This window comes from Propithecus coquereli, unplaced genomic scaffold (assembly GCF_000956105.1).
Source record: "Propithecus coquereli isolate 6110/MARCELLA unplaced genomic scaffold, Pcoq_1.0 Scaffold88, whole genome shotgun sequence".
Classification (NCBI taxonomy): domain Eukaryota; kingdom Metazoa; phylum Chordata; class Mammalia; order Primates; family Indriidae; genus Propithecus; species Propithecus coquereli.
The window spans coordinates 9558834-9585034 of NW_012155062.1; the positions used below are offsets into that span (position 1 = coordinate 9558834).

The 26201-nt window shown below is 35.2% G+C and overlaps 2 protein-coding genes across 2 annotated transcripts in view; both read left to right on the forward strand.

Annotated features, from left to right (window-relative positions):
* Window positions 1-12343, forward strand: part of RANBP2 (RAN binding protein 2) — a 68870-nt gene extending 56527 nt beyond the window's left edge. The window contains exons 23-28 of the mRNA XM_012664264.1: window positions 3100-3304; window positions 4539-4640; window positions 9849-9994; window positions 10711-10984; window positions 11109-11443; window positions 11833-12343. Coding sequence (XP_012519718.1) covers window positions 3100-3304; window positions 4539-4640; window positions 9849-9994; window positions 10711-10984; window positions 11109-11443; window positions 11833-12138 — 1368 coding nt within the window. The 3' untranslated portion in view covers window positions 12139-12343. The remainder of the gene's footprint in view (window positions 1-3099; window positions 3305-4538; window positions 4641-9848; window positions 9995-10710; window positions 10985-11108; window positions 11444-11832) is intronic.
* Window positions 12344-15026: 2683 nt separating this feature from the next.
* Window positions 15027-26201, forward strand: part of CCDC138 (coiled-coil domain containing 138) — a 168984-nt gene continuing 157809 nt past the window's right edge. Inside the window, exons 1-5 of the mRNA XM_012664265.1 lie at window positions 15027-15138; window positions 16259-16316; window positions 17714-17834; window positions 20092-20219; window positions 22072-22253. Of these exons, the coding sequence (XP_012519719.1) occupies window positions 15046-15138; window positions 16259-16316; window positions 17714-17834; window positions 20092-20219; window positions 22072-22253 (582 nt within the window). The 5' untranslated portion in view covers window positions 15027-15045. The remainder of the gene's footprint in view (window positions 15139-16258; window positions 16317-17713; window positions 17835-20091; window positions 20220-22071; window positions 22254-26201) is intronic.

A 26201-nucleotide genomic window follows, 5' to 3' on the forward strand; every position in this document is an offset into this window, starting at 1 on the left:
CCTCGGCCTCCCAGAGAGCTAGGATTACAGGGGTGAGCCACCGCACCCGGCCAGAGCAGCAGTTTTTAATGAAATCTAACTTAGCAAATTTTTTCTTTCGTGGATTGTGCTTTTGGTATTTTATCTAAAAAATTATCACTGAACCTAAAGTCACCCAGATTTTCTCCTTTGTTGTATTCTAGAAGTTCTATAGTTTTACATTTTACATTTAGGTCTTTAATGCATTTTAATATTTTTGTGAAAGATGTAAAGTCTGTGTATGGATTTATTTTTTAGTTCATGGATATCCAGTTGTTCAGCGCCATTTGTAGAAACAACAAATTGTTGAATTGCCTTTGCTCCTTTGTCAAAGAACACTTGACTCTATCAGTCTATTTCTGGGCCCTCTGTTCTGTTCCATCATCTATTTGCCTATTCTTTCACTAATACCACACGGTCTTGATTATGGTAGCTTTATAGTAAGTCTTGTGGTTTAATACTGTCAGACCTCTGACTTTTTCTTTAGTAGTATTTTGCCCATTTTGTGTCTTTCGTCTTTCCATATAAACTTTTGAATTAGTTTGTCCATGTCTGCAAAATAACTTGCTGGGACTTTGATTGGAATTGTGTTGAGTCGTTGGTCAAATTGAGAAGAATTGCCATTTTAACAGTATTGAACATGGACTATCTGTACATTTATTTATATTTTCTTTGATTTATCAGAATTTTATAGTTTTCTTTGTAAGTGCACATATTTTCAGGTTTTGTTAGATTTATACCTATGTGGTTTGGTTTTTGGTGCTAATGTAAATGATGTTGTGTTTTTAATTTCAAATTCCTTTTATTCATTCCTGGTTTATAAAAAGGCAATTGACTTTTGTATATTCACTTAGTATTTTATAACCTTTTTATAATCCCTTGTTAGTTTCAGGTGTGTTTTGCCGGTTCTTTGTAGTTTTTTTACATAGCTAGTCATGTTTTCAGTGAACAGAGACAATTTTATCTTTTTTCCCAATCTTTATACCTTTTATTTCCTTTTCTTGTCTTATTTCATTAGTTAGAATTTCTGGTATGATGTTGAATAAAAGTGGTGATAGTGGACATCCAAGAGTGTTGCACTGCTCTTGATCTTAGCGAGAAAGCTAGTTTCTTTCTCACTATTAAGTATATTAGCTATAGATTCTTATTAATTAAAAATATTTGGAGGTTGGAGGGGATAAGAAATGCGTTCTTGCCTTGTTGCCTAGGCTGGAGTGCAGTGGTGTGATTATAACTTACTGTGATATTGAACTCCTGGGCTCAAGTGATCCTCCCACCTTAGTCTCCCAAGTAGCTCCGGCTATAGGTGCACACCATCATACCTGGCTAAATTTTATTTTTTCTGTAGAGATGGGGTCTGGCTCTGTTGACCAGGCTGGTCTTAAACTCCTGGCTTCAAGCAGTCCTCCTGCTGTAACATCCTAAGGTGCTGGGATACAGGTGTGAACCACCACACATGGCCAGAATATTAATTTTAGGTCTTCATTTTAATTATTGCATGTAGTGTTGTAAATGTCCCCCATCCTTGCTTTCATTGCATCTCACAAATTTTGATAGGTTGTATTTTTTCATTTTTATTTGGTTCAGAATGTTTTTAATTTCTCTTGAGACTTTTTTTTGACATGTGTTGAAGTGTGTTGTTTAATCTCTAAATATTTGGGGATTTTTTTTCCCTCCAACATTTCTATTAATGATTGTAAGTTTAATTCCATTGTGGTCTGAGAGTATACTTTGTTTGAATTCTGTTCCTTTAAATTTGTGGAGGTATGTTTTATGGCCTAGAATGTGGTCCTTCTTGGTAAATGTTCCATATGAGCTTTTGAAGAATGTGTATTCTACTGTCATTAGATGAAGTAGTCTATGAAATTTTACTGTTACTGTATTTTTCATTTGTAAAATTCCCATTTAGTTTTTTCTTTTTTATGCCTCCTATTTTTTTGCTTAGACCTTTATTATTTCATTTGTTTTAAGAGTGTTTATCCATACTTCTTGGAACATCGTTAATAATGACTTTAAGAAGTCTTTTTTGGATAGTTCTAATACATGGATGATCATAACCACACCTGTTGCTGGCCAAACAGAGCTGACTTTTCTTGAAACTTTTTACATTTGTGCCTTTGGCAGCTCCAGCTTTTTTGGCTGCTCTAACACCCAGGCTGGGATGTAGGGAAGGCAGAATAAAACCCATGAGGATCTCGCCAGCAGATTATCTCTCTGGTCCTGAGATTTTTATTCCTCCTCCTTTATCCACCATTCCAAGGCTTTTTTTTTTTTTTTTTTTTTTTTAAAGAACACAGTCTTGCTCTGTTGTCTGGGCTAGAATGCCATGGCGTCAGCCTAGCTCACAGCAACCTCAAACTCCTGGACTTAAGTGATCCTCTTGTCTCAGCCTCCCGAGTAGCTGGGACTACAGGCATGCACCACCATGCCTGGCTAATTTTTCTATTTTTTTTTTTTTTTTTTTGTAGAGTTGGAGGTCTCATTCTTGCTCGGGCTGGTCTCGAACTCCTGACCTCAGGCGATCCTCCTGCCTTGGCTTCCCAGAGTGCTAGGGTTACAGGCGTGAGCCACCACCTGGACTGAGGTGCCTTTTTTTTGAGACAGAGTCTTCCCACGCTAGAATGAAGTGGCGTCCTCATAGCTTGCTGCAACCCCAAAATCCTGGGTTCGCTTAAGTGATCCTTCTGCCTCTGTCTCACAAGTAGCTGGGGCTATAGGCAAGCGCCACCATGCCCAGGTAAATTTTTTTTTTCTTTTTTTTTTTTTTTAAAGAGATGGCCTCGCCCATGCTCAGGCTGGTCTTGAACTCCTGGCCTCAAGCAGTCCTCTTGCCTCAGCCCCTCAAAATGCTAGGGTTACAGGTGTGAGCCACCACACCGGGCCCTTCAGCTTCTTATAGTTCTATATGTTTTTTTTTAGTCCAGGCATCTAGTTGTAGCTTTTGGGAGAGAGATAGGTAAAGTATGTTTATTCCATCTTGTCCAGAAGTCCAAGTTCTCAGTTTCTTTTGAAATAGGTTATATGATCCTTTTTCTAAATCGATATTTAACGGCATGGTGTTTTGTTACTTCCTCTTTGCAGAAATCTCAGAGTGAAGAAATAACTGGCACAGCCAACAGTGTGTGTACAGGTGGCACTGAAATGACAGTACCTTTTTTCTGTAAATCTGAAGAACCCGGTTCTATTACCAAATCTCTTAGTTCACCACCTATTTCCTCTGGAACTGCAGAGAAGCCTGTAGATTTGTCTACTAGAAAGGAAATTGATGCAGAGTCTACAAGCCAAGGTAAAACTTATTATACATTTATATCATGCATTACATAAGGGGCACCTTATGTTTTTGAAGATAGATTTTTTTTAATGGTAGATCCTAAAAACTCCCTTTAAAACAAATTTTGAGATGTCTAAAGGGCCATAAGATATTAGTAATAATAATCAGAAAAGTCATACTGCCTTGCCAACAAAGATAATAAATGTGTTTTTTATTGTTAGAGTTGTGATTAGTAGGGAATACAAAGCATTGTGACTCTGACCTATCTGCCTGACATAAAAGACAATACAGTAGTTTACTTACATGGTAATTTCCTTTGTGATAGTGTTTTCATTTCAATATTACTTGAATTATATTATCAGTTCGGGCATATTTAAAATGTTTTAATTATATGTGAGGTAATTATAGAAATATTACAATAGGAGTATAAAATTTTTTGGTAGAACTTAAATGTCTTTTTCTCTACTAGCCTGAAAGCTTGCTAAATTAAGTATTCAGTTACAATAACTAATATGTGGTATTGCTTTCTCCTTTGTTTTTCCATTTCAATTTTTTGGGGAGTGAGTGGGAAGTGTCTATTGCTCTGTATGTGTACATTGTCTACATTACCTAATTTTTTTAAGTAGTCTTAACATTATAAATATTACATTTATATAGACACTTCAGAATCTTAATATGCTAGAAGTGGAAGGTAGGTTCACACCTAAAACCCTGTGCGTTTTTCAAATGAGGAAAGTAAGGCACAAGGCTTTCAGAGATCATGCAGTTACATGTTGGCAGAATTAAGATAAGATCACAACAGTCCTGATGACCAAGTGTAAGTGGGATGTTTGTTTTTTATGAGCTTACTTACAATACAGAGCACAAAATTTTTATACGATGTTTCCTAAAACTCTGCCTTTGGCTGAATGCTTGTTTTAGAGTATAGAAGACTCTACAAAGCAGAAACAGTATAGTTCTGTATCTGGCTTAATATAGATAGATGTATATCTCATTTATAAAAAATAATTTTTGGCATGCTTTTGGTGTAGTATGGTAATATCCTTTGGGAATAGTACCTGTAAAATTAATAATGTTGAAAAAGCTCACAATTGGATGTATTTTGTAACTTACCATAACACAAATGCTAACCCCCACCTCCACCATGTGTAGTATAGAAGGGCTTACTATTCTTTCTGAGACCTGAGTAGAGCTTTGATGTTTAATATACATTAAATTAAATATTAAATTGTTCTTTTCCTTTTGCCAGTGGAAAGCAAAACAGTTTCATTTGGATTTGGAAGTAGCACAGGGCTGTCATTTGCAGACTTGGCTTCCAGTAATTCTGGGGATTTTGCTTTTGGTTCTAAAGGTAAGATCAGGAAAGGTTTAATGATCATGTTACAGAATAAAGCACAAGTGAAAAAACAGTCCTTTGTTACAGTGTTGCAACTAAGTTGGGAGATTCTTCCCTCACACCATCCCCCAGTTTGTTTAACATTTTAATAACGAAGGGTTTCCACACTTTATTTTTGACATTTACTAATATAATCATAAAAATTTTCTCTTAATTTAATGTAAGTCATGCTGATAGTCCTCCCCATCCTGAAATGCAGAGCCATTTTTCAGTTTTGGAATAACCCTGACTTTATATTAACATTGTTCTTTTGACTATACATTTAGATTTGATTTGTGGATATTTCAAGATTTGTGAACTTAACATTTTTTTAAGAAGACGATTTTGTACTTTTAGATTTTGCACTTTCTTTGGATTTCAGTATTGGGTTGTGCTAATTATTGTGCTAAATTGTTTTCCTGTCTTTTTCAATGTTGTTTTTATTTTTAATCCATTTTGATAGCATTTCTAGAATGTAATCCATTTCCTTGATTATTTCAAGTTTATTAGCATAAGGCCATTCATTGTATTTTCTTATTCTTGTAATGTCTTTCATATCTGTGGTTATAGTACCACCTAAATTGTTCTTGTACAAGGTGTTTGATTTGTGGCATAAATTCAGTATGTATGCTTAAACGATTAATGCAGTTTAGAATACTGTCCTTCCCACTTACGTATTTGCACTATTCTGTGAGCTCTTGCCACCTATAGGAACACATAAAAATGTTTAGAAGTTACCTTCAGATATGATGTTATGTTGGAATTCATGGCTTCACTGATGTCAAGTTTTTTTATTTTTGTTTAATTTATTAAGTAGCCTGAAATCAAAGGGTAATATGTCGACAAATTCAGCAATGCAAGTGGGTACAATTATTCACCAAAAAATGCCAAATAAAAATTGATATGTTAGGCTGATAGATACTCAGTGCAACCTTTTCAAAGTACTGAATCAATATTGTACTCTAAATTATGAAGTAGGCAAGACTCAAATTATCAGAAGGGAGCCATGCTTTACTAAGCCTTACCCACTGACACTCCTCACCGCTACTTGTCATTCTTAATGAGATTATTCATTAAAAAGAGTAAAACTACACTTCTCACTTTGTTTTGTTCTTGTGTTTGGTAGTAATTTGTGTACTTGTCTTTTCAAAGAAGCACCTTTTGATTTTATCAGTTCTCATTTTGTACTTTTTATTTAGCTTCACATTTTGTCATATTTTGTTATTTTTGTTAGATTTCTTGTATGTCAAGTGCTTATTAATTTAGATTGCACTTGTTAAAAATAATAAATACTTAAAATTATAAATTCCCTGCAGTCAATTTTGTTTGTATCCCATAGATTTTCATGTGGAATCTTAATACTTTGGTAGTGTTAGGGTGGGAGTGCTGGTGCAGAGCTGGTGCACACAGGTTTGAGAAAAATTTCTCCAAAGATTAGAATAGAAAGAAGAAATTTATTTTACGTTCCCAAGCAGGAAAGGGCCAACATGGTGAAAGAGGAAAAGAGTATGTTGGCAGAGAGAATCAGGTATTCAGGCTTTTTATTTGGGAATTGTATAAAAGGGGTGAACCCAATTTATGGCTGTAGCCAAATTAACAGGGTACTGAGAACTGTCATATCTGCTCTTTCTCTTCTTCTTAGCCATTAATCAGGTAACAGAAGCAGGGCCATGTGAAAGGGCTGTATCCATTCCTTTTCTTAGAGGTATGCAGAAGTGGCAATCAGAGATCTTGTTGGCAATCTTGTCCTTAAGATTTTGGGCAGGATCTGAAGCCTGTAGTTTGTCCCCACTGCTGTCTGTCCAGGAGCTCCTCAGCAACACCTCGAGGCTATACAAAAATAGATTCTAAAGGGCAGTGAGATGGTGAATGTAAGGAGAAAGATTTACAGTTCCCTTCTGTCTTTTAGCTCTTTTCAGGTGTTTGTGAAAACAGAGTCACCGCAGTGTACCTGTCAGCTAGGGAAGAGAAAAGAGCAGAGAGCTGGGAGAAAACTCATGATAGATTTCTTTGTTTTCTTTGTTCCTTTGTTTTTTATATTGATTTTTTTCCTGAAAGTTCTGTTTGATTGTTCTATGTGTGCTGTGTGATATTTTATGTAGAAACTAAGTTACTGCCCAGCTTGGACACAGATTGTCAATTTTATCATGTTTGCTTCACTTTTTAATGTTTTTACTGAAAACACAGAGAAGCTCCTAGGTACTCTTACCTAGAATTCTTATCTTGAAATTGATACTGATTATTCACATGCATACCTTTTATACTTTTACTTTGTAAATTCTCTCTTCTACTCTGCTTAGGGAAGTGGTTTTCAGCCCTTGGCTTCCTATTCAAATTACCTGGGAGCTCTTTTAAAAAGAACTACCTGATAGTTATACTGGCATCTCTGAGCATGAGACCCAGACATTGATGTTAGGTTGGTGCAAAAGTAATTGTGGTTTCGGACTGAATTTTAAATCATAATAACCAGGCTCTAACACATCTTTATTAGTCAAAATAGAAGCATTACAATCAACACATTTTTGCCAACGAGAAATAAGTTTGTTTATTCCTGTAGCGTAAAAATTAGTTCTTTGGGATTCCACAAACTCTTGGATAGCATTTTCTGCATCCTGCTGGTTGTGGAAGTGTTTTCTCTACAAAAAGTTGTCGAGATGCTTGAAGAAGTGATAGTTGGTTGGCGAAAGGTCAGGTGAATATGGCAGATGAGGCAAAACTTGGTAGCCCAGTTTGTTCAACTTTTGAAGCTTTGTTGTGCGATATGCGGTCGGGCATTGGGAAGAATCAGGCCCTTTCTGTTGACTCATGCCGGCTGCAGGTGTTGCAGTTTTTGGTGCATCTCATCGATTTGCTGAGCATACTTCTCATTGTAATGCTTTCGCTGGGATTCAGAAAGCTGTAGTGGGTCAGACCGGCAGCAGACCACCAAACAGTGACCATGACTTTTTTTGGTTCAAGTTTGGCTTCGTGAAGTGCTTGGAGCTTCCTCTTGGTTCAACCACTAAGCTGGTTGATGCCAGTTGTGTAAAATCCACTTTTCGTTGCATGTCACAATCTGATTGAGAAATGGTTCATTGTTGTTGCGTACAATAAAAGAAGACAATACTTCAAAACAACGATTTTTTTTTTGATTTTTGGTCAGCTCATGGGTCACCCACTTAATCGAGCTTTTTCACCTTTCCAATTTGCTTCAAGTGCTGAAGGACCGGAGAATGGTCTCTGTGTTGAGTTCTTTGGCAACTTATCATGTAGTTGTAAGAGGATCAGCTTTGATGATTGTTCTCGATTGGTTGTTGTCAACTCCCAAGGGCCGGCCACTGCGCTCCTTATCTTCAAGGCTCTGGTCTCCTTCGCAAAACTTCTTGAACCACCACTGCACTTTAAGTTCGTTAGCAGTTCCTGGATCAAATACATTGTTGATGTTGTGAGTTGTCTCCACTGCTGTACGACCCATTCTTAACTGGAATAAGAAAATTGCTCGAATTTGCTTTTTGTCTAACATCATTTCCATAGTCTAAAATAAATATAAAATAAAAAGCAAGTAGTGAGTCATTAGCAAAAAAACATAAAGCAAGTAAAGTGCATTAAAATGATATATAACATAACCACATTTATTTAAAAATGTATTCCAATATCAAATGGCAAATTTCAACAATGCTAAAGCCGCAATTACTTTTGCACCAACCTAATATTTAATGTGCAACAAAGGCAGAGAATTGTTTTAGAAGAATTTTAAATTTTTTCTGCCACATGTCCCCTGGGGTTATTTTTTAGTTAAATTTTTGCTTCGGAGTTCTGGATAGTTAATTTTGAGCCCCAAATTTCTGTCTTATCCTTATCAGTGATTACTATTTTCAGAAAGCCCCCATATGACCTGGGGTTGTGCTTTTCTTGTTCTCAGATCATTTCTTTGCAACATTTTCTTGTATGTCCTTAGGAAGTTTTGTCTTTAATTTTTTCCCCCTCTATTAAATCTGCCTTTATTAAAAGGAGTGGATTTTTTTATTCACATGTTCTTTCTTCAAGGTGCTGATACCTTTTATGTGCTCTGACATTTTTTCCTTCTTAAGAGTCTTTAGCAGCAGGTATAGGGTTCTGTAAGTGATACAAAATTAAAAGGTGTTTTTTTCCGCTAAGATTGTGGGGAATATGTTAGGATGGGCCATCTAAATTAAGGTGGAGAAGCTGCTATTCTCAGGTTCTTTCAGGTATGAGGGAGTGAGATCATCATTGTTCTGCATAAAAGTGGGAAGTCTTAACTGTGTAGTGTATCCCCTGAGGGCAGTTGAATTCAGAGGGCTTCTCCCAAGGCTACTTATTCACTAGCCTGGCCAAGAAATGTAAGCTCCAAACACTAGCTTCTTAAAGAAGTTGAGGTAAAGTAAAGTTATAAACATGTGTTTAGGCTACTGTGGCTAGTTTGAAAGTAGCACATTTGGCCTACTTAAGGACATTTTTATGTTCAAAAGTTACTTTTTGCATGTGATAAAAGGTTTTATGACATAGACTACTTCTGAAAGCTGAGTTAAATTTTCAAAATTTCAGGTATGTACTTTTAAAAACCTACTTCATTACTGGAAGTTCTTGTGTAGTTTAGTGTTAAGAAGGTTACCCAAGGCAGAGACAATCTTACCTTTGTAACTCTGAGCATAAGCAGTACTAAATGTACTTTGTGCTCACTACATGAGTTGAACTTGCCAGGATAACATTTTTTTTTTTTTTTTTTTTTTTGAGACAGAGTCTCACTCTGTTGCCCCGGCTAGAGTGAGTGCTGTAGCGTCAGCCTAGCTCACAGCAACCTCAAACTCCTGGGCTCAAGCGATCCTTCTGCCTCAGCCTCCCGAGTACCTGGGACTACAGGCATGCGCCACCATGCTCGGCTAATTTTTTCTACATATTTTTAATTGTCCAATTAATTTCTTCCTATTTTTAGTAAAGACGGGGTCTCGCTCTTGCTCAGGCTGGTTTCGAACTCCTGAGCTCAAACAATCCGCCCGCCTCGGCCTCCCAGAGTGCTAGGATTACAGGCGTGAGCCACCGCGCCCGGCCAGGATAACATTTTTAAGAGTGATGTATATAGTACATCATTGGAAATTAGATGCATTGATAAAGTAACCTAAGAATAGGATAAAAAACTTGCAAAAAATAGATACCACTGTTTAAATATCCTAATTTATTCACCAGATAAAAATTTCCAGTGGGCAAATACCGGAGCAGCTGTGTTTGGAACACAGTCAACCAGTAAAGTTGGTGAAGATGAAGATGGTAGTGATGAAGAAGTAGTTCATAATGAAGATATCCATTTTGAACCAATAGTGTCATTACCAGAGGTAAATGTTAAGGAATCAAAGTTTTACTGATAACTTATTTTTCAGTTTAAGTTTAAAACTCACTCTGGCTTGATTGTAGTAGGTAGGTATATTGTTGTTTGCATTTATTTCAAAATATTTACAATTTGAAATGCAAGCTCTGTTTATTAGACAACCAGCCTTTAAGTATAAATTGTCTTTTACAAGTTTTCATATAAATGTTGCTTAGTAAATTCTATATGCAATTGTTGGTAAGAAATAAATACTTTTTCATATGTTGTTAGAGTATCATGTTTGTTTTTATAACATCATAATAAACACTTTTTGAAACTTCTTCTGTCTGGAAAGCAGCAGTCCCTAACCTTTTTGGCACCAAGGACCAAGGTTGGGGGGTTAGGGTGTCGCGGGTAGGAGGGTGGTAGTGGGGAGCTCAGGCGGTGATACTAGGCCAGGCCACAGCCTGGGGGATTGAGGACTGCAGCTGTAAAGGTAGGCATTTAATTTCTAAAAGGAGAGTGAATACTATATAAAAGAAAAATCTTCAATGACAAAACGGTTCTTCACTTCTGCAACAAAATCAGATGTATTCCTAGCTCTAGGATATAACCAGTTATCGTTAACACCACAAATTCTGTTAAAGTCATCACAAAGAAAATATCTTAAAGAATTTTGATCTTTGGAATTTGTTACAGAATTTATTATAAGCAGCACTTTATAAATAATTTCATCTATTATAGGTAGAAGTAAAATCTGGAGAAGAAGATGAAGAAATTTTGTTTAAAGAGAGAGCCAAACTTTATAGATGGGATCGGGATGTCAGTCAGTGGAAGGAGCGTGGTGTTGGAGATATAAAGATTCTTTGGCATACAATGAAGAATTACTATCGGATCCTAATGAGAAGAGACCAGGTCTTTAAAGTGTGTGCAAACCATGTTATTACCAAAACAATGGAATTAAAGCCCTTAAATGTTTCGAATAATGCTTTGGTTTGGACTGCCTCAGATTATGCTGGTGAGTTTCTACATTCAGATGCTACTTTTCATATTGTGGACTTTACTAAAATACACAACAAACATATAAAACAATTTGTAACAGTTAGTATGAAGGTCACTCCTTGTTTTTTTTTCTTCAATAGATGGTGAAGCAAAAGTGGAACAGCTTGCAGTGAGATTTAAAACTAAAGAAATGGCTGATTGTTTTAAGAAAAAATTTGAAGAATGTCAACAGAACTTACTGAAACTCCAGAAAGGACATGTGTCACTGGCGGCAGAATTATCAAAGGAGACCAATCCTTTGGTGTTTTTTGACGTTTGCGCAGATGGTGAACCTCTAGGACGTATAACCATGGAATTATTTTCAAACATTGTTCCTCAAACTGCTGAGAACTTCAGAGCACTGTGCACTGGAGAGAAGGGCTTTGGTTTCAAGAACTCCATTTTTCACAGAGTAATTCCAGATTTTGTTTGCCAAGTAAGTATTAACTACATATCACAGTTGAAGTCTAAAGAGTATACCAGACTAAGTTGGGAAATTCGAGTATTTTCCCTTGACCTTGTCCTATAGTTCTCTTAAGATTTCTTTAGCTTTTCCACACATTAGTTGGTGTCACTACTCCATTATCTACCCCTGCTGAAAACTTTCAACCTAAAATAGTTCAAACTTTTAATACGTGAAACCTAATAGAAACTGAGGGGAAAGAAAAAGATCTTTTCATCTTTTATATTCTTTCCAAAAATACTTAGTTTTCAAACTGCATTCTTAAGGAAGCTGGGTGTTTAGGATTTATCCTGTAGTGATGAGTTCTGTGTATATTTTAAATGTTGTATTCAGGATCCCTATTAATTGAAATCTTTTTTCAGGGGGGAGATATCACCAAACATGATGGAACAGGAGGACAGTCCATTTATGGAGACAAATTTGAAGATGAAAATTTTGATGTGAAACATACTGGTCCTGGGTTACTATCCATGGCCAATCGAGGCCGGGATACCAATAATTCTCAATTTTTTATAACACTGAAAAAAGCAGAACATTTGGACTTTAAGCATGTAGTGTTTGGGTTTGTTAAGGACGGCATGGATACTGTCAAAAAGATTGAATCATTTGGTTCTCCTAAAGGATCTGTTAGTCGAAGAATAAGTATCACAGAATGTGGACAGATATAAAATCATTGTTTTTCATTGTAAATTTTTTCTGTATAAGCAGTTGGATTGAAGCTTAGCTGTTACAGACAATGTGGTAATTATGTTCAGCTTTTGAAAATGGACATTTCTGCTGTATAAATGTAAAATTGCAGCTTATAGCTGTTGTCACTTTTTAATGTGTTATAATTGACCTTGCATGGTGTGAAATAAAAGTTTAAACACTGGTATATTTCAGGTGTACTTGTGTTTATGTACTCCTGACATATCTGTATTAAAATGGAATAATATTAATCTTGTTAAAAGCAATAGACCTTCTTAAATTATTGAAGGAATATGATATATGCAATTAAGTTTTAATTCCTTTTAAGATATTTGGATTTCCTGCATGAATATACTTACCATTCAAATAAAGGGACCACAACTTGATAATTTTATTTTAGATTTGAAGTATATTTGGTAATCTTAACTGTTGGTGTGCTTGTTTATACAGACTCATGTTTGAATGGGTAGAGTCACAGAAGGTAGAGAGTTAACCAAAGTGCTCTTCTATAATCTTTATTACACCTCCTGTGTAGTTACAAGTTAACTTTTAAACAGAGTACCTTCCTTTCTTAAAATATGTAGCATCTTGTGCCCTTTCCAAAGGTATTAAATTAATTTTTACATTTTAAACAAGTTCACTATTTCCTTAGTTGTATTTTTTTTTTTTTCCCTTTTAAGCTTTCTGTCATCTGTCTTTACTACCTCAGAAACTGCAACTTGGTTCCGGTGATAGATACTGAATTTTTCCTTACAGTTATTGTGATATAGTATGAATATTTTTAGAAGGTCTATATACATGGTCTTTGGTTAAAGATTTGCTTTATACTAGAATGTTGCAGTACCTTTTTCTGGTAATTTTTGTAGCAGAAATAAAGTGACAATTCATAAGAGCCATGACATTTAAAAAATTCATTACTTGTGCATTTAGTTGTCTGTTCATTTGAATACCAGATGTAAAATAAGGAGACAATTAAAGTCAGTAAACTCAAACTGCCATGTAATTTTCAGAGCTCTCAAGGAAGTAACTCGTAAGTTTGATATACATTGAAAATGAATTTGGAAATGGTTTGTGTCAAATGTTAGGTAAACTGCTAAAGAAAATAGGATGTTCTTAATTGGCCCACTCAATATGGAACTACAAAGAATCCAGTTAGAGCACAAAATTCTGTATGTTCCAATCATGAATATTGACTGTCTTCCACCCTTCCGTGTTCTTCCCAGTGAAATTACTTCATTTTGTTTAGTGAGGAAAGACAGTGAGGTTTATTCCCTGTTATATGGGGATTTGGAAATAGAGTATCTTATAGTAAACACCTGTTCAACCATCAGTGACATGAGGGGAGGGATGTCATGTGTAAATAAGGAGTGATGGAAGACCATCACTAAATCCACTTGGCCACAAAACCTGATACCTGAAATAAATCCACCCCCGATGTATCAACTGAACCTTGAAGAGAACCGATGGACTACATATATGCACATTTAATATTTCAAATTGGCTTCTTTGGAGACTTACGTAAAGTGTGTTAAACTTTTCAGCTGAGACAATTGATGACTTTGTCATGATTTTAGAATAAATTCTTAAGTAAATACAAGTGCTTTTTAAGAGACTTTTTATAGATTTCTATGCTATCCTAAGCATTAAAGTTATGAAATAAAAAGCTTTAACAAACTCTGACCAAAAATTGACAAAATGACATGTAAACTGACTTTTCTAGTATTAGTATTCCAAAGATGCTTAAACGTGGCTTGTGACATTTGTAAGAAAGTCTTTGTGTCACACTTTAGGAAAGGACTTTGCGATTTCTCTCTGTTACTTAATCACTGATGTGCTATAAACCCACGATGTGTATTTTTTTCTTTTTTTTTAAAGTGGCTGGATTTTATATTGTCTCATTAAAATCTGCTTAAAGATAGAATAAAGTAATTCCTTATTTGTACATTTTAAGTGGTACTTTATGGCAAAACATATTTTAAATTTTCAAAGCTAATTTGTTAAAGTATTGATCTTGCAAAATTTGGGCATTTGGGGAACTTTAAAAATAATCCATAGAATTTATGAGTTGTTCAGACATGCAGTTCACAATCACAATTAAGAAAAACAAAGGGTTATACCAGTATAATTGTTTTAGTGAGAAATTAAGTGGTCGTAGAATTGTTCCCTCAATCAGTCTCTGTTGAACATAGCTTTTTAGGTTGATACACCATGGCAATAAATATTGAGCACCTACTAAGTGCTAGGCACTGTTGTAGACACTGGGAAAACCTGTTTTGTTTTTTTTTAATTTTTTTTCAGGAAGCTTACATTCATTCTAGTTATTCTTTTTAATACCTTGTTAACCACATATGGAACAGAGGAGGGGAAAGTAAGGAGGTAATCCTCTTTGCAATTTCTACGGCTAGCATTCCGATTCTTCATGTTTTTCTTTTATATGACAGTTAAGAAAGGCTACCTTTAATGAAAAGACAGGTGTATTTTGGCAAGTGCAGACACCCAACCTGTAGTTTGAATCCATTCTATGGGAGCTGCAGCGGGACGCTGCAGGCAGGTTTAGAGCCTCTGTGCCCTCCGCTCGCACCCGGGCTGGGGCGCCGGCCATGACCGCCCTACGGAGGGTGCGGGGAGCTGTTCGCTGGCCGCCCGGCCTTGGCGGTACTCGCACGGTGAGGTACAGTGCCGCTCCTCGGTCCTAAATCTGGAACGCGAGATGATTGAGAGCAGCAGAGCACTCGCGGAAGCCTAGCCGCGCCCACTGCCTCGCGTACGCCGAGGGGCGGTGCCGCATACGTCATGACGCACGCATGCACGCAAGCCTCGTCCACGTCGCTACCGCGCCGAAGTTTTGAACGCGGTTCCCGGGGAGACCGCCGCGGTCGAGGCACAGCATGGACTGGAGGGTAGTCAAGCCGCCGGGACAGGATTTGGTAGTGGAGCGTCTTAAAACCCGCTACGGACTCAGGGACAGTTGCCCTGGCGAGGTGAGGCCGCCGCCCTTCGGCTCACGGCTCTGCGCGGCCCGGCCTTGAGGGACAGAACCACTCTCCATCCTCCACATGCCCGAGGGCGGCTTTGCGCCCCGCCTGCGCGGGAGGGGCAACCTGGGGAAGGTTACCTGGGAGGAGGGGGGGTCGTGTGGCCGCAGATGTGCAGACTCTCACAGGTGTCTGTCGCCTGCATAGGAAAGCTCCGTAAACCTTTGAAGGTTCCTGTTATGCAAAGCGTGGTATCGCATTGTAGGAGTTGTTGAATTTTTGCGTAGCGAAGTTAGTAGAGTTCAGCACAAACGATTAGATTACTTTTTCAAAACGTCTTATTTTAAAATAATTTCAAACTTAAAACGAAGTTGCAGGAGTACCAGGAAGAACTCCCTTGTACCCTTTACGCCTTGTTAGAATTCACTAGTCATTTTGCCGCATTTGCTTTATCAATTCTCTCTCTCCCCCTCTCTTTCCTTCTTCATACACATTTTACTCCCTGAAAAATTTGAGAACAATTTGCAGGCATCATGCCCCTTTACCCCTAAATATAAACACTTCAGTGTGTTTTTCCTGAACATAAGAACATTCTTTTTCATAACAACAGTAGTATTTTCAGGAAATTAGGCACTGATACAATAATATTGGTTAATCTATAATTCATGTTTAAATTTTTCCAATTATCTCAACAGTGTCCTGTGTAGTAAAATTTTTCCTGGTGCAAATCTAATCTAATTGGTTGTCTCTTGTTGCCTTCAATCTGGAACATTGTGTTATTTTTGGTAACATTCGTATTTTTGAAAAGTGTAACACAATTATTAGAATGTCCATCACTTTGGGTTTGCCTGATGGATACCTCTTGATTAGATTCTGGTTTTGCATTTTTGGCAGGAATGGAAGATGAGTGATGTGTGGCCTGCTCTGACAAATCAAGTGTATGTGATGTTGGTTTGTCCCATTATTCATGATGTTAACTTTTATCACTTGGTTAAGGTGATGTCTACCACATTTCTCCACTGGTAACTTTGCTTTTGTAATTAATATGTAATTTGTGGGGAAATACTTTGAGACAGTAAATTGATTCTAAGTGTACAAATAAATATGTCATTCTTTTTTTTTTTAGTATGATTTTTCAAATTTTGATCAAGCTAAATGTAAAAGAAGATCTCTAACCTCCCCAGGTAAGCCAGTAGAGTATTTATTTGTATATATGGGAGTTTTATCAAATTTAGTTTGAAAGAGAAGATTTTTGAAAAAATATTGTTTAGACTTATGGTCAGTGCCAGATATCTTGTGATACTAAGCTTTTTTACTCTGGTAATGAGATAATAGTAATGATGATTTTGGGGGTAAATGTGTAAGATAACTTTGAAAATCAAATCGAATAAGTTATTTGGGTATTTTTAAATTACAGTATTTCAGCCTTGAAAATGTTAAACGTTAAACTATATTGGGTAAAGAAAACTAATTATTCTAAGGCACAAACTTTTCTGAGTTATTAGGGTAGTAATTATTACATTAGAAAAAGATAATTGTACTGTGGAATTGGGTAGGTTGTAATGTCATGTGAAATCTGTAGCTAGCGTGTATATCTATGTTATTAATAATATGCATTAACCACGAGTCTGTTAATTTGTTAATGCTTCTTAGGTGATGTCTTTACTAGTAAGTATAATCATTAATGTTTTGGAGAATTGCAGCAGAAACAGTAGTGTCTTTAAACGTTCATCAGATGGTTGATTTGGCATTTTTTCCCCTAACGTATTTCATTTTGAATTTTTGTGAAATATAAGTCATTTATTGACAGTTCGCTTTGGTGGATTACACCAGCAAATTGGATCAGTGAATCTATTAAAGTGACTTGATTTGAAAAACACTCTTCTGAAACACTCCTTGAGAATGAAAAAAAATTCCAGATATTACTGAGTCCATTGTTTTAAACTACTTTAAAATTGTATTTTAGTTTGAAATTTGCCCTAAAATTTCCAGTCTCTCAAAATATAACTGAAAATTATATCTCATTGAATTTCTAAGAGGGTAAAAATGACTATTAGAGAAGGGCTCATACATTTAAAAGTAGTTCTAAATTTCTTATCACAGAAGTTCTCCTTTTTATTTATTGAATTTAGATACAGGCTAACAGTTTATTAAATATTTGAGGATCAGAGAGGTATCAATCATGTTCAGGTGGAAAGAAGACTAGATTCTGAATTTTAGTGTAGGTTCTGAATTTGCAAGTTACACATTAGCTAGCTATGTTACTTGGAAAAATTAACATAAGTTTTTCTGATCCTTAGGTTCCTAACCTGTAGAATAGGGTTAAAGGCACCTATTCTGCTTATTTCACAGGGTTATTGCTAGGACCAAATAAAGTAACAATGGAAAAGCATTTTGTAATCAGTAAAGTGCTAAATAAATATAAGACTTGGTGGTTTTTTTTCTGTAAGTTTGCATTAGGGAGACATACTGATAAGAACTCATTCAGTACATTTACTGTCTTAACTTTAGGAGCCTAGAATCAAATATTTAGAGTTTGATCTCAGTGTGTAATCTCTGGTGTTTTCTTTTTTGTTGACAGATGATTTGGATATCTATTCATCTGGAGATAAAGTTGTTTCACCATTAAGATGTTATTCTGCTGAAAGCAAGCATTGTACAACACGTTTTTGCAGTTCATTCAAGCATTTAAATATGAATTGGTAAAGTAACCTGAATCCTTACTATTGCTCTCCCCTCAGTATCTCAAGAAATTGAGAACGGGAACAGGGCAGATTGTGTATGTGTTTGCTTTTGCCTGAGAGAAAGTATGAACAGTCTGGAGCCTGCTAAATAGTTGAGACTCATTTATTAATTTTTACCGAGAATCTCTGTGATAAAAGCATAGACTTAGTATTATGTGTAGTGGCATAATGGAAAGTTAAACTATTTACATAATGTAAAACATGAAAAATTTTATGGTTATTCAGGACTCAAATGAAGACTTTGCTTCCTTTTTTTTTTTTTTTTTTTTTTTTTTTTAAGAAAAAAGGAACTAAGAAAAAAACTGTAGGCTGAGCACAGTGGCATACACCTATAATCCCAACACTTTGGGAGGCTGAGGTGGGAAGATTGCTTGAGGCCAAGGAGTTTGAGGCCAGCCTGGGCAACATAGTGAGACTCCCCATCTCTACATAAAATTTTTAAAAAAATCACCTTGGTGTGGTGTTGCAAGCCTATAGTCCCATTTACTTGAGGGCCTCAGGCAAGAGGATTGCTTGAGCCCAGGAGTTCAAGACTCCAGTGAGGTGTGATCACGCCACCGCCCTCGAGACTGTGTCTCTAAAAAAAAAAAAAAAAAAACCCTGAAATACAGTCTTGTTAGGCAATGACATTTAACTCTGTTATCTATTGTGTGTCTGGTAGTGTGGTAAGCACTGTATTTTAATTAGTTGAGAAAGAAATTGAAGACAACAGTCTGGGGAAATAGTAACTACAAAATATGTATGATACAGTGCTGAACTCAAAGAAGTTGCAATTCTTAAGGGAGATAATATTTACCGTGGACAAAAACAGTATAAAAATATTGGAAGCTAAGGTAAAATACAGTTTTAAAGTGAACATTATTTAATTTCAAAAATATATGACAGAAGGAAATGCTATGGGTTATTGAGAAGGAGTAAACATTTTGAAATAACATAAAACCATGAAGATGTCTACATACATAAAACGAAATGTTGAGATAATTGTGGAGAGAAATAAAAGACAATTGTGCCTAAAAATATCTGTATGTTATTTAGGGGATTGATACTTGGGAGCTTAAATTTGTTAATACAGTTAGGCTCTTTCTCTACGTAAGTGAGTTAATCAATGTAAAGTACTTTGAATGGTGCTGAGTACATAATAAAGCACTCAAATGCTAACTGTTATTATTATTACTGTTTCATTTGGCACTCACAAATAATCTGGTTGATCTGGCTTTAAGATTTGGACATGAGCTAGATTGATGTAGATGTAGTGAGTGTAGAGTATGGAAAGTGAAAATTGCTTTAAGGTAATAATTATGAATTCATAGAAATTATTTTCTTACATTTGATAGTTTTTGTAAATAATCTGGGTATAACTCTATAATTTGAAGATTTTGGACTATGAAGGTTTTCATATCACTGGACAGTTTTTTCACAATTCCTGGTTATGATCTAATCTAGAACTATGCTTTAGTTCCAGCACAGTGTAGCCACAGATCACATGTAGCTGTTGAGTATTTGAAAAGGGACTGGTCTGAATTGGGATATACTGTAAGTGTAAAATATACACTGGATTTCGAAGACTTAGCATGGATAAAAGAATGTAAAATATCTTGATTATATGTTGAAATGATAATCTTTTAGATATACTGGGTTAAATAAAATATATCATTAAAATTTCCCTTTTTAATATGCTACTAGAAAATTTTGAATTACGTATCTTACTTGCATTATATTCCTTTTGAACAGCAGTGCTCTAGAAATTTCAATTCTGAGATAATCATTTTAGAGTAAACACCTGGGGTTCTAGTTCTGCTCCGCTTTTTACTAATTATGTCAACTATCAGTTACTTAACTTCTTTAGGGTTCAGTTTCCTAATGTTAAACAATCATTTTTTAGCTAAAATTATAGATAATAATACCTATTATATCTACCTCACCAAATTATTGGGAATCCAAACAAAGTTTGGCACCTGTAGAGCATTCTACAGGTATATGTACTTTTAAATTCAGCCTATTTAACATGTGGAGAAAGTCCAAAGGTGGTTATAGTGGGTTATTAGGATCAATGACTGTTACTTTTTACATGTTTACTTTTTGAATTTAAAGAAATGTTTACTTTTTATATTTTTTCTCAGTTGTTATGCTGTTAATGTTTGAAAGCAGTTTTATCTTTATAAAATGGTATGGTAAGCCTCCACATTGCTGTGATAGAACTTTTTTGTTTTTAAAGCCTAGATGATGAATTGGATTCTTTTCATGATTTGAAGAAACAGGAAACAGAAGAAGAGTTAATTGAGAATAATCATAGAGTTAGTACGTCCAAAATAACCAAGCAATCTTTTAAAGAAATAGAAAAAGGTAAAAGAAATATTCATTTTAAAATAGTCATTTAAATAGTAACTTTGTCAAATGGAGCATATTAACCTTATCTCATAGTAATAACACTGGTTCTGAGGTTGCTATATATTTTTGTATTCTGAATTTCTGTAAGCCGTTTAATAATAGTGCTTATTATTAAACTAAAGTGCTTGTTATTAAACTAAAGGAAAAGAGAAAAATAGATTTCATTATTTTTCAGTACTCTTCTATATTCTCAGAACTTATCAAAATAACTTAATAATCACCTGAGTACTTTTTATATTGCCTTTGGTTCTTTTTCATGTCAGTATTTGTTAGAAAATGAGTAAGTGTGATAGTATTTGATTGACCCTAATATTGGTGAGGAAATGTACCAGATTACTTAAGATAAGATTTTAGTAGCAGCTCTCTGTGTACCTGGCTGTGTTTCATAGTTTTATCATTTCAAAGAAAGAAGGAACCAGAAATGGTGCCCTTTGCCTTCTTGGCTGCAAGACTTTGAGAGCACTGTTGCCTCATTGATAGCACCAGCATACTCTCTTCTCCTGGGAATATATCATCTACACACAACACACATTCATTCCCCTTTCCCCCCTCCATCATCCCTTTTGTCTCATTGACACCAGCATTTGAGGAAGATGAAAAATAATTCTGCCTGTAGTTGTATGTCCCACCACATTTGATTTTTCCACCGAAAGGAATGGAAAACATAGGATAAAGAAAGTGTCGAATGTAGTTGAAGGTTGACATAAAAGTAAGGAATGTTTAGGCCAGGTATTGGTGGGTGGAAACTTAGAGAAGTAAGTAGAACACAGAATGTGTCTTTTGCGTTTAGGGCCTTTGCTGAACTGAGTGGCATGTAACTTTTTCCTTTTTTAAAAATTCATATTATTTATTTTGACTCTTCTTGAATAGATGGGAAATATAATGGGAGACCCTCTCCTTAAAGCTGGGGCTCCCAGAAGTCTCATGCAAGTTAAAACCACTACATGAGAGCATTTTATATTCTCATTGTTAGCAGAAAATGAATTCTGACAGTACAGTGTTGGCAAGGATATGAAGCAAGAGGAACTCACTCATCCATGGCCATCTGGAGAGTAAATTAATGTAACCACTTTGGAAAACAGTTGCATCACTAGTAAAGTCAAACATGCACATAAAGCCTATGATCCAACAGTTTTGCCACTCGTTACGTAAATACCCTAGAAAAACTCTTGAACATGTACAAGACTTGGTAGCATGTGTATAGTCAAAGCAGCACAGATATCTATGAGATATTATTGAGAATATCTGAGAGAATATTATTGAGCTGATAATATTATTTATTGCTTACAGTATTTATAAAATAGGATAAAGCAGTGAAGATTTATCAACTCATTTAAAGGAGGTGGCTATAGGATTTATATAATTACAGACATTTATATAAAGTTTAAAAACAGACAAAACAAGAACTTCTTAAATGTAAGTAGTGGAAATTAAATAGAAAAGTAAGGCAATGATCAACACTTTGAGTTAGTGGTTAATTTGGTTTAGGGGACGGGGGGATTGTGATTAAGGATTTCTGAGGTAACTTTCCATTTCTTGGCTAGGCAGTTAATACATGATTGTTTTTATGCACTTAAAAGAATTTATTTTGAAATAATTTCAGACTTACAGAAAAGTTGCAAAAAGAGTGCAAAGAATTCTTATATAGGCTTCACTCATGTTATCTAAATGTTACCGTTTTATCATGTTTACTATCTAATTCTTTGTTTCTTTCTTGAAACTTTTTAACAATACTACAAACTACTCTGAGAGTATTTACAAACTGTAAGCTAATAAAGTTTATAATTAAATTTTGTTGTCTTTCCAGTTGCCCTGCCAACTAATACGGCCTCAGCAAGACCTCAGAATGAATGTTGGAGTGCTGCAAGTGACTCTCCTTTGAAACCTGTCAGTTCCCCAAAATCCAAAGCATCAAACAAACAGAGTTTACTTCCACATCAAGTCAGTCAGATATATGATGAATTATTTCAAATACATCTGAAACTGCAGGTAAGAACTAAATACTGAATTGGGAAATCAGAAATATTTATGTTCTAAGAACCAAACATTTACAAAATTTGAATACAAGGCATTTCATTTTAATTATTTTAGATAAGTAAGTCAAGGCGAGGTCAGAGGGAACAAACTCAATTTATAGGAACTATTGAAAGTAAAAATGTAGCAGCCGAGAGAAGAACATAAACAGTAGTGTTTTTATTTGTAGGTGTGTGTCTTAAATTTCATACTGCCTTGTGTTTTATGTTTATTCCCATCACATCCTTACTTAAGAAATAAAATCTGCAGGTAAAGTGTGCTTTTTGAGGTGTTCTAAATTTATTGTTTTAAATACTTACACGTAAAAATTCCCCTTGTGAACTTCTACCAAAATTCAGCTTTGTACATTGGCCTTAATCTGTCATTGGGGTTTTTTTGTTTCTAAAGAGTGTAGTTTATATATTTGTCATGCATCCACTAGGAGTAGAGAAAGAAGAAGTATGTATAATGCCCATTTTTGGGGGGACGTTTTTCCCATTGGAAACATTGTATACATGTGAAATAGTTAAGCATTTTTTTGAAAACCAGTATCTAATTTTGTCAAAATAATTCAGGTAATTACCATAGCATTGCAGCCTAAAATCACTAGGAAAAAGTTTAGGGAGACTTAGTCTGATTCTTTACTGAGACTTAGAATTTAGGAGAGCAATAGGAAGGCCATTCCAGGTACAAGGAATTGGAAGTGAGAGATGTTTGGAATGGAGTGATTGTCCGATTGTACATTTATCAGCCTGTCTGGGGGAAAAAATAGTGAAAACTGAGGCTGGTTGTTTCACAAGATTTTAAGCAAAGGAGTGGCAGAGGAAAAAGTGGTGTTTTAGGAAGATTTCCTTGATAACACTTTATAAGATAAAAAAGAATAGGCAAGGTTGCAAGAATATGTCTATCATCTACAACAAACACAATGAAGGTACAAATAATAAGGAAAAAATGAATAGTAATGGATTAATCTGTTTTAATTAATCTATAGTTTAATTTGACTTTAAAATTTACTTTGTAAGTATGGTCATTGTGGAAAACAGTAGGAGGTTTCTCAAAAAACTAAAAATAGAACTATGGGATCCAGCAATAACGTTATTGGATATATATTCAGAAGAAAGGAAATCAATATATTGAAGAGATATCTGCAGTCCCATGTTTATTGCAGTACTATTTAAAATAACCAAGATATAGAATCAGCCTAAGTGTCCATCAGTGGATGAGTGGCTAAAGAAAATGTCATATATATTAATATATACACAATGGGATATTATTCAGCCACAAAAAAAGAATGAAATCCTGTCATTTGCTGCAAAATAGATGAAACTGGAGGTCATTATATTAAGTAAAATCAGCCAGGCACAAAAGGACAGATATTGCATATTTTCACTCGTATGTGGGAGCTGAAAAAGTGGATCTCATGGAAATAGGCTGGGAAGGGAAGCGAAGGATGAAGAGAAGTTGGTTAATGGGTACAAAAATGCAGTTAAAAGGAGGAAGTTCTAGCATTCAGTAGTATAGTAGGGAAGTTATAGTTAACAGTAATTTATTATATATTTCAAAATTGCTAGGAAAGAAGAATTGGAATGTTCCCAACAAAAAAGATGAATGTTCGAGGATACCCCGTTACCCTGATTTGATCATTACATGTTGTACACATATATCAAAATATCACATGTATGTACTGTCCAAATATTTACAACTATGATATATCAATAAAAAAGATACAAGAAAATTGCTTTGTAGTCTTCTATTGTGTTAATCATTAAGCATATACATTTTGTTACACTGTCATTTCATTCATTCACCAAATATTTGAGCACCTGTTAATATGCATTTATGTGCTCAGTGTTGGGTATATAGAAGTGAATAAAATATATATGATCCTTACTACATGTAGCTTATTAGAAGCAAATTGTAATTAGAAGCAAATACTCATGTACTTATAATTTTATAAATTTAAATGAAGAAATAAGAGAAGTATAACATGGATACCTTACTGGAGGAGATGGAGAGGTTAGGTCAGATTTTTCTAAGAATGTAACATTTAAGTTAAACCCTAAAGGATGAATAGGGGTTAGCCCAGTGAAAGGGTTGCATTTAAGACTGAGACATTCTAATGTAGAAGCCCTCCTGAGGCATGGTAAGTTAACATATTCATTCAACGAAAATGTATAATAGTAGGGTAACTGAGGATTTTTAAAGCAGAGGAATTGCATAATCTAATGTGTGCTTAAATAAATGGGTTGGAATTTGAGAGACTAGATAGGATTCTACTGTAATAGCCCAAGTGGGAGATAATGGTAACTTGGACTGGAGTGATGGCAGAGAAATAGAAGTAAATAGGGTAGAGATTTATTGTGGAGCTAAATTGGCCAGACTTGGTGTAATGAATTGGATATGGCATAGAGAGAATAAGGTGTCTAGGTTGATTCCCACATTTCTGGTTTGGGCAACTTGCAGCAAGAATGGTTTTCAGGGGAAAGATCGACGTTTTAGTTTGGAACTAGCTGGGTTTGGCAGTTTAATGTATCAGCGTGGCAGTCAGAACATAGATCTTTGATGAATATATAATTTGGATTGTTATTTAAAGTTGTCACCAGTAGTTGAGATCTAGAGAGAGGGTAGAGTGTGAAAAGATGGTGGTAGACTGATGGTGTCCTGAATTAGGCTTGGGGCCTCAGGCATAGAAGTGGATGCATTCTAGAGATGTTTAAGAGATGGGGTCAATAATATAGTTGACCCTTGAACAACACAGGTTGAACTGTGCAGATCCACTTACATGCAGATTTTTTTCTTCAGTAAGTATACTAGAAATTTTTTTGGAGAATTATGACAATTGGAAAAAACTCACAGACGAATCACATAGCCTAGAAATATGAAAAAAATCCCAAAAAGGTATGTCATGCATGCATAAAATATATGTAGATACTAGTCTATTTTATCATTTACTACCATAAAATATGCACAAATCTATTATAAAAAGTTAAAATTTATTAAAACTTATGCACACAAACGCAAGACTGTACATGACACCATTCATAGTCAAGAGAAATGTAAAGAAATAAAAAGATGCAATATTAAATCATAACTACATAAAAGTAGCCACCTCCTGTTGGTATTGCAGTGAGATCAAGTGTTGCACTTTAAATCCTATGTGATGATGATCATCTCCACATGAGCATTGCTCCAATAAATTGCATATCACAGTAAAAAGTGATCTCTTGTGGTTCTAGGGTATTTTTCATCGAGTTTAGTGCAATACCATAAACCTTGAGTAATACCATGAGACCCATGTGAAGTGCCACTAGTGCTGCTTGAAGAGCTCTCAGGAAGCAGAGAAGACTTAGGACATTATAAGGAAAAGCTGAATTGTTTGATAAAGACTATAGATTGATTGAGCTATGCAGCTGTTGTTCACCATTTTAGACAGGTGATTCATCTTATAAACAGACCACATAAACTTAATGGTATCAGTAAATACAGTACGGTACTGTAAATGTATTTTCTCTTCCATATGATTTTCTTAATAACATTTTTTCCTTTATTATAATAGTATATGATAAATGTAACATGCAAAATATGTGTTAATGGACTGTTTATGTTATTGGTTGAGGCTTCCAGTCAACAGTAGGCTATTAATAGTTAAGTTGTGGGGGAATGAAAAGTTATAAGTGGATTTTCCGCTGCACGAGAGTCTTCACCGCTAACCCTTGCATTGTTCAAGAGTTACCTGTACTTGGAGACTGGATTTGGGAGGTGTGTTACGGTTTAGCCAAAGACAAAATGCAGGTTTATTTTTTGGGTAATAGGATAAATGATGTTGCTTTTTGCTGAGATAGGGAAAAAACTGGAGGAGGAGGAGAACATTAATTCTTTTCTTTTTAATTCATACCTTTTTAATTTTTTTTAGTGTATAATTAA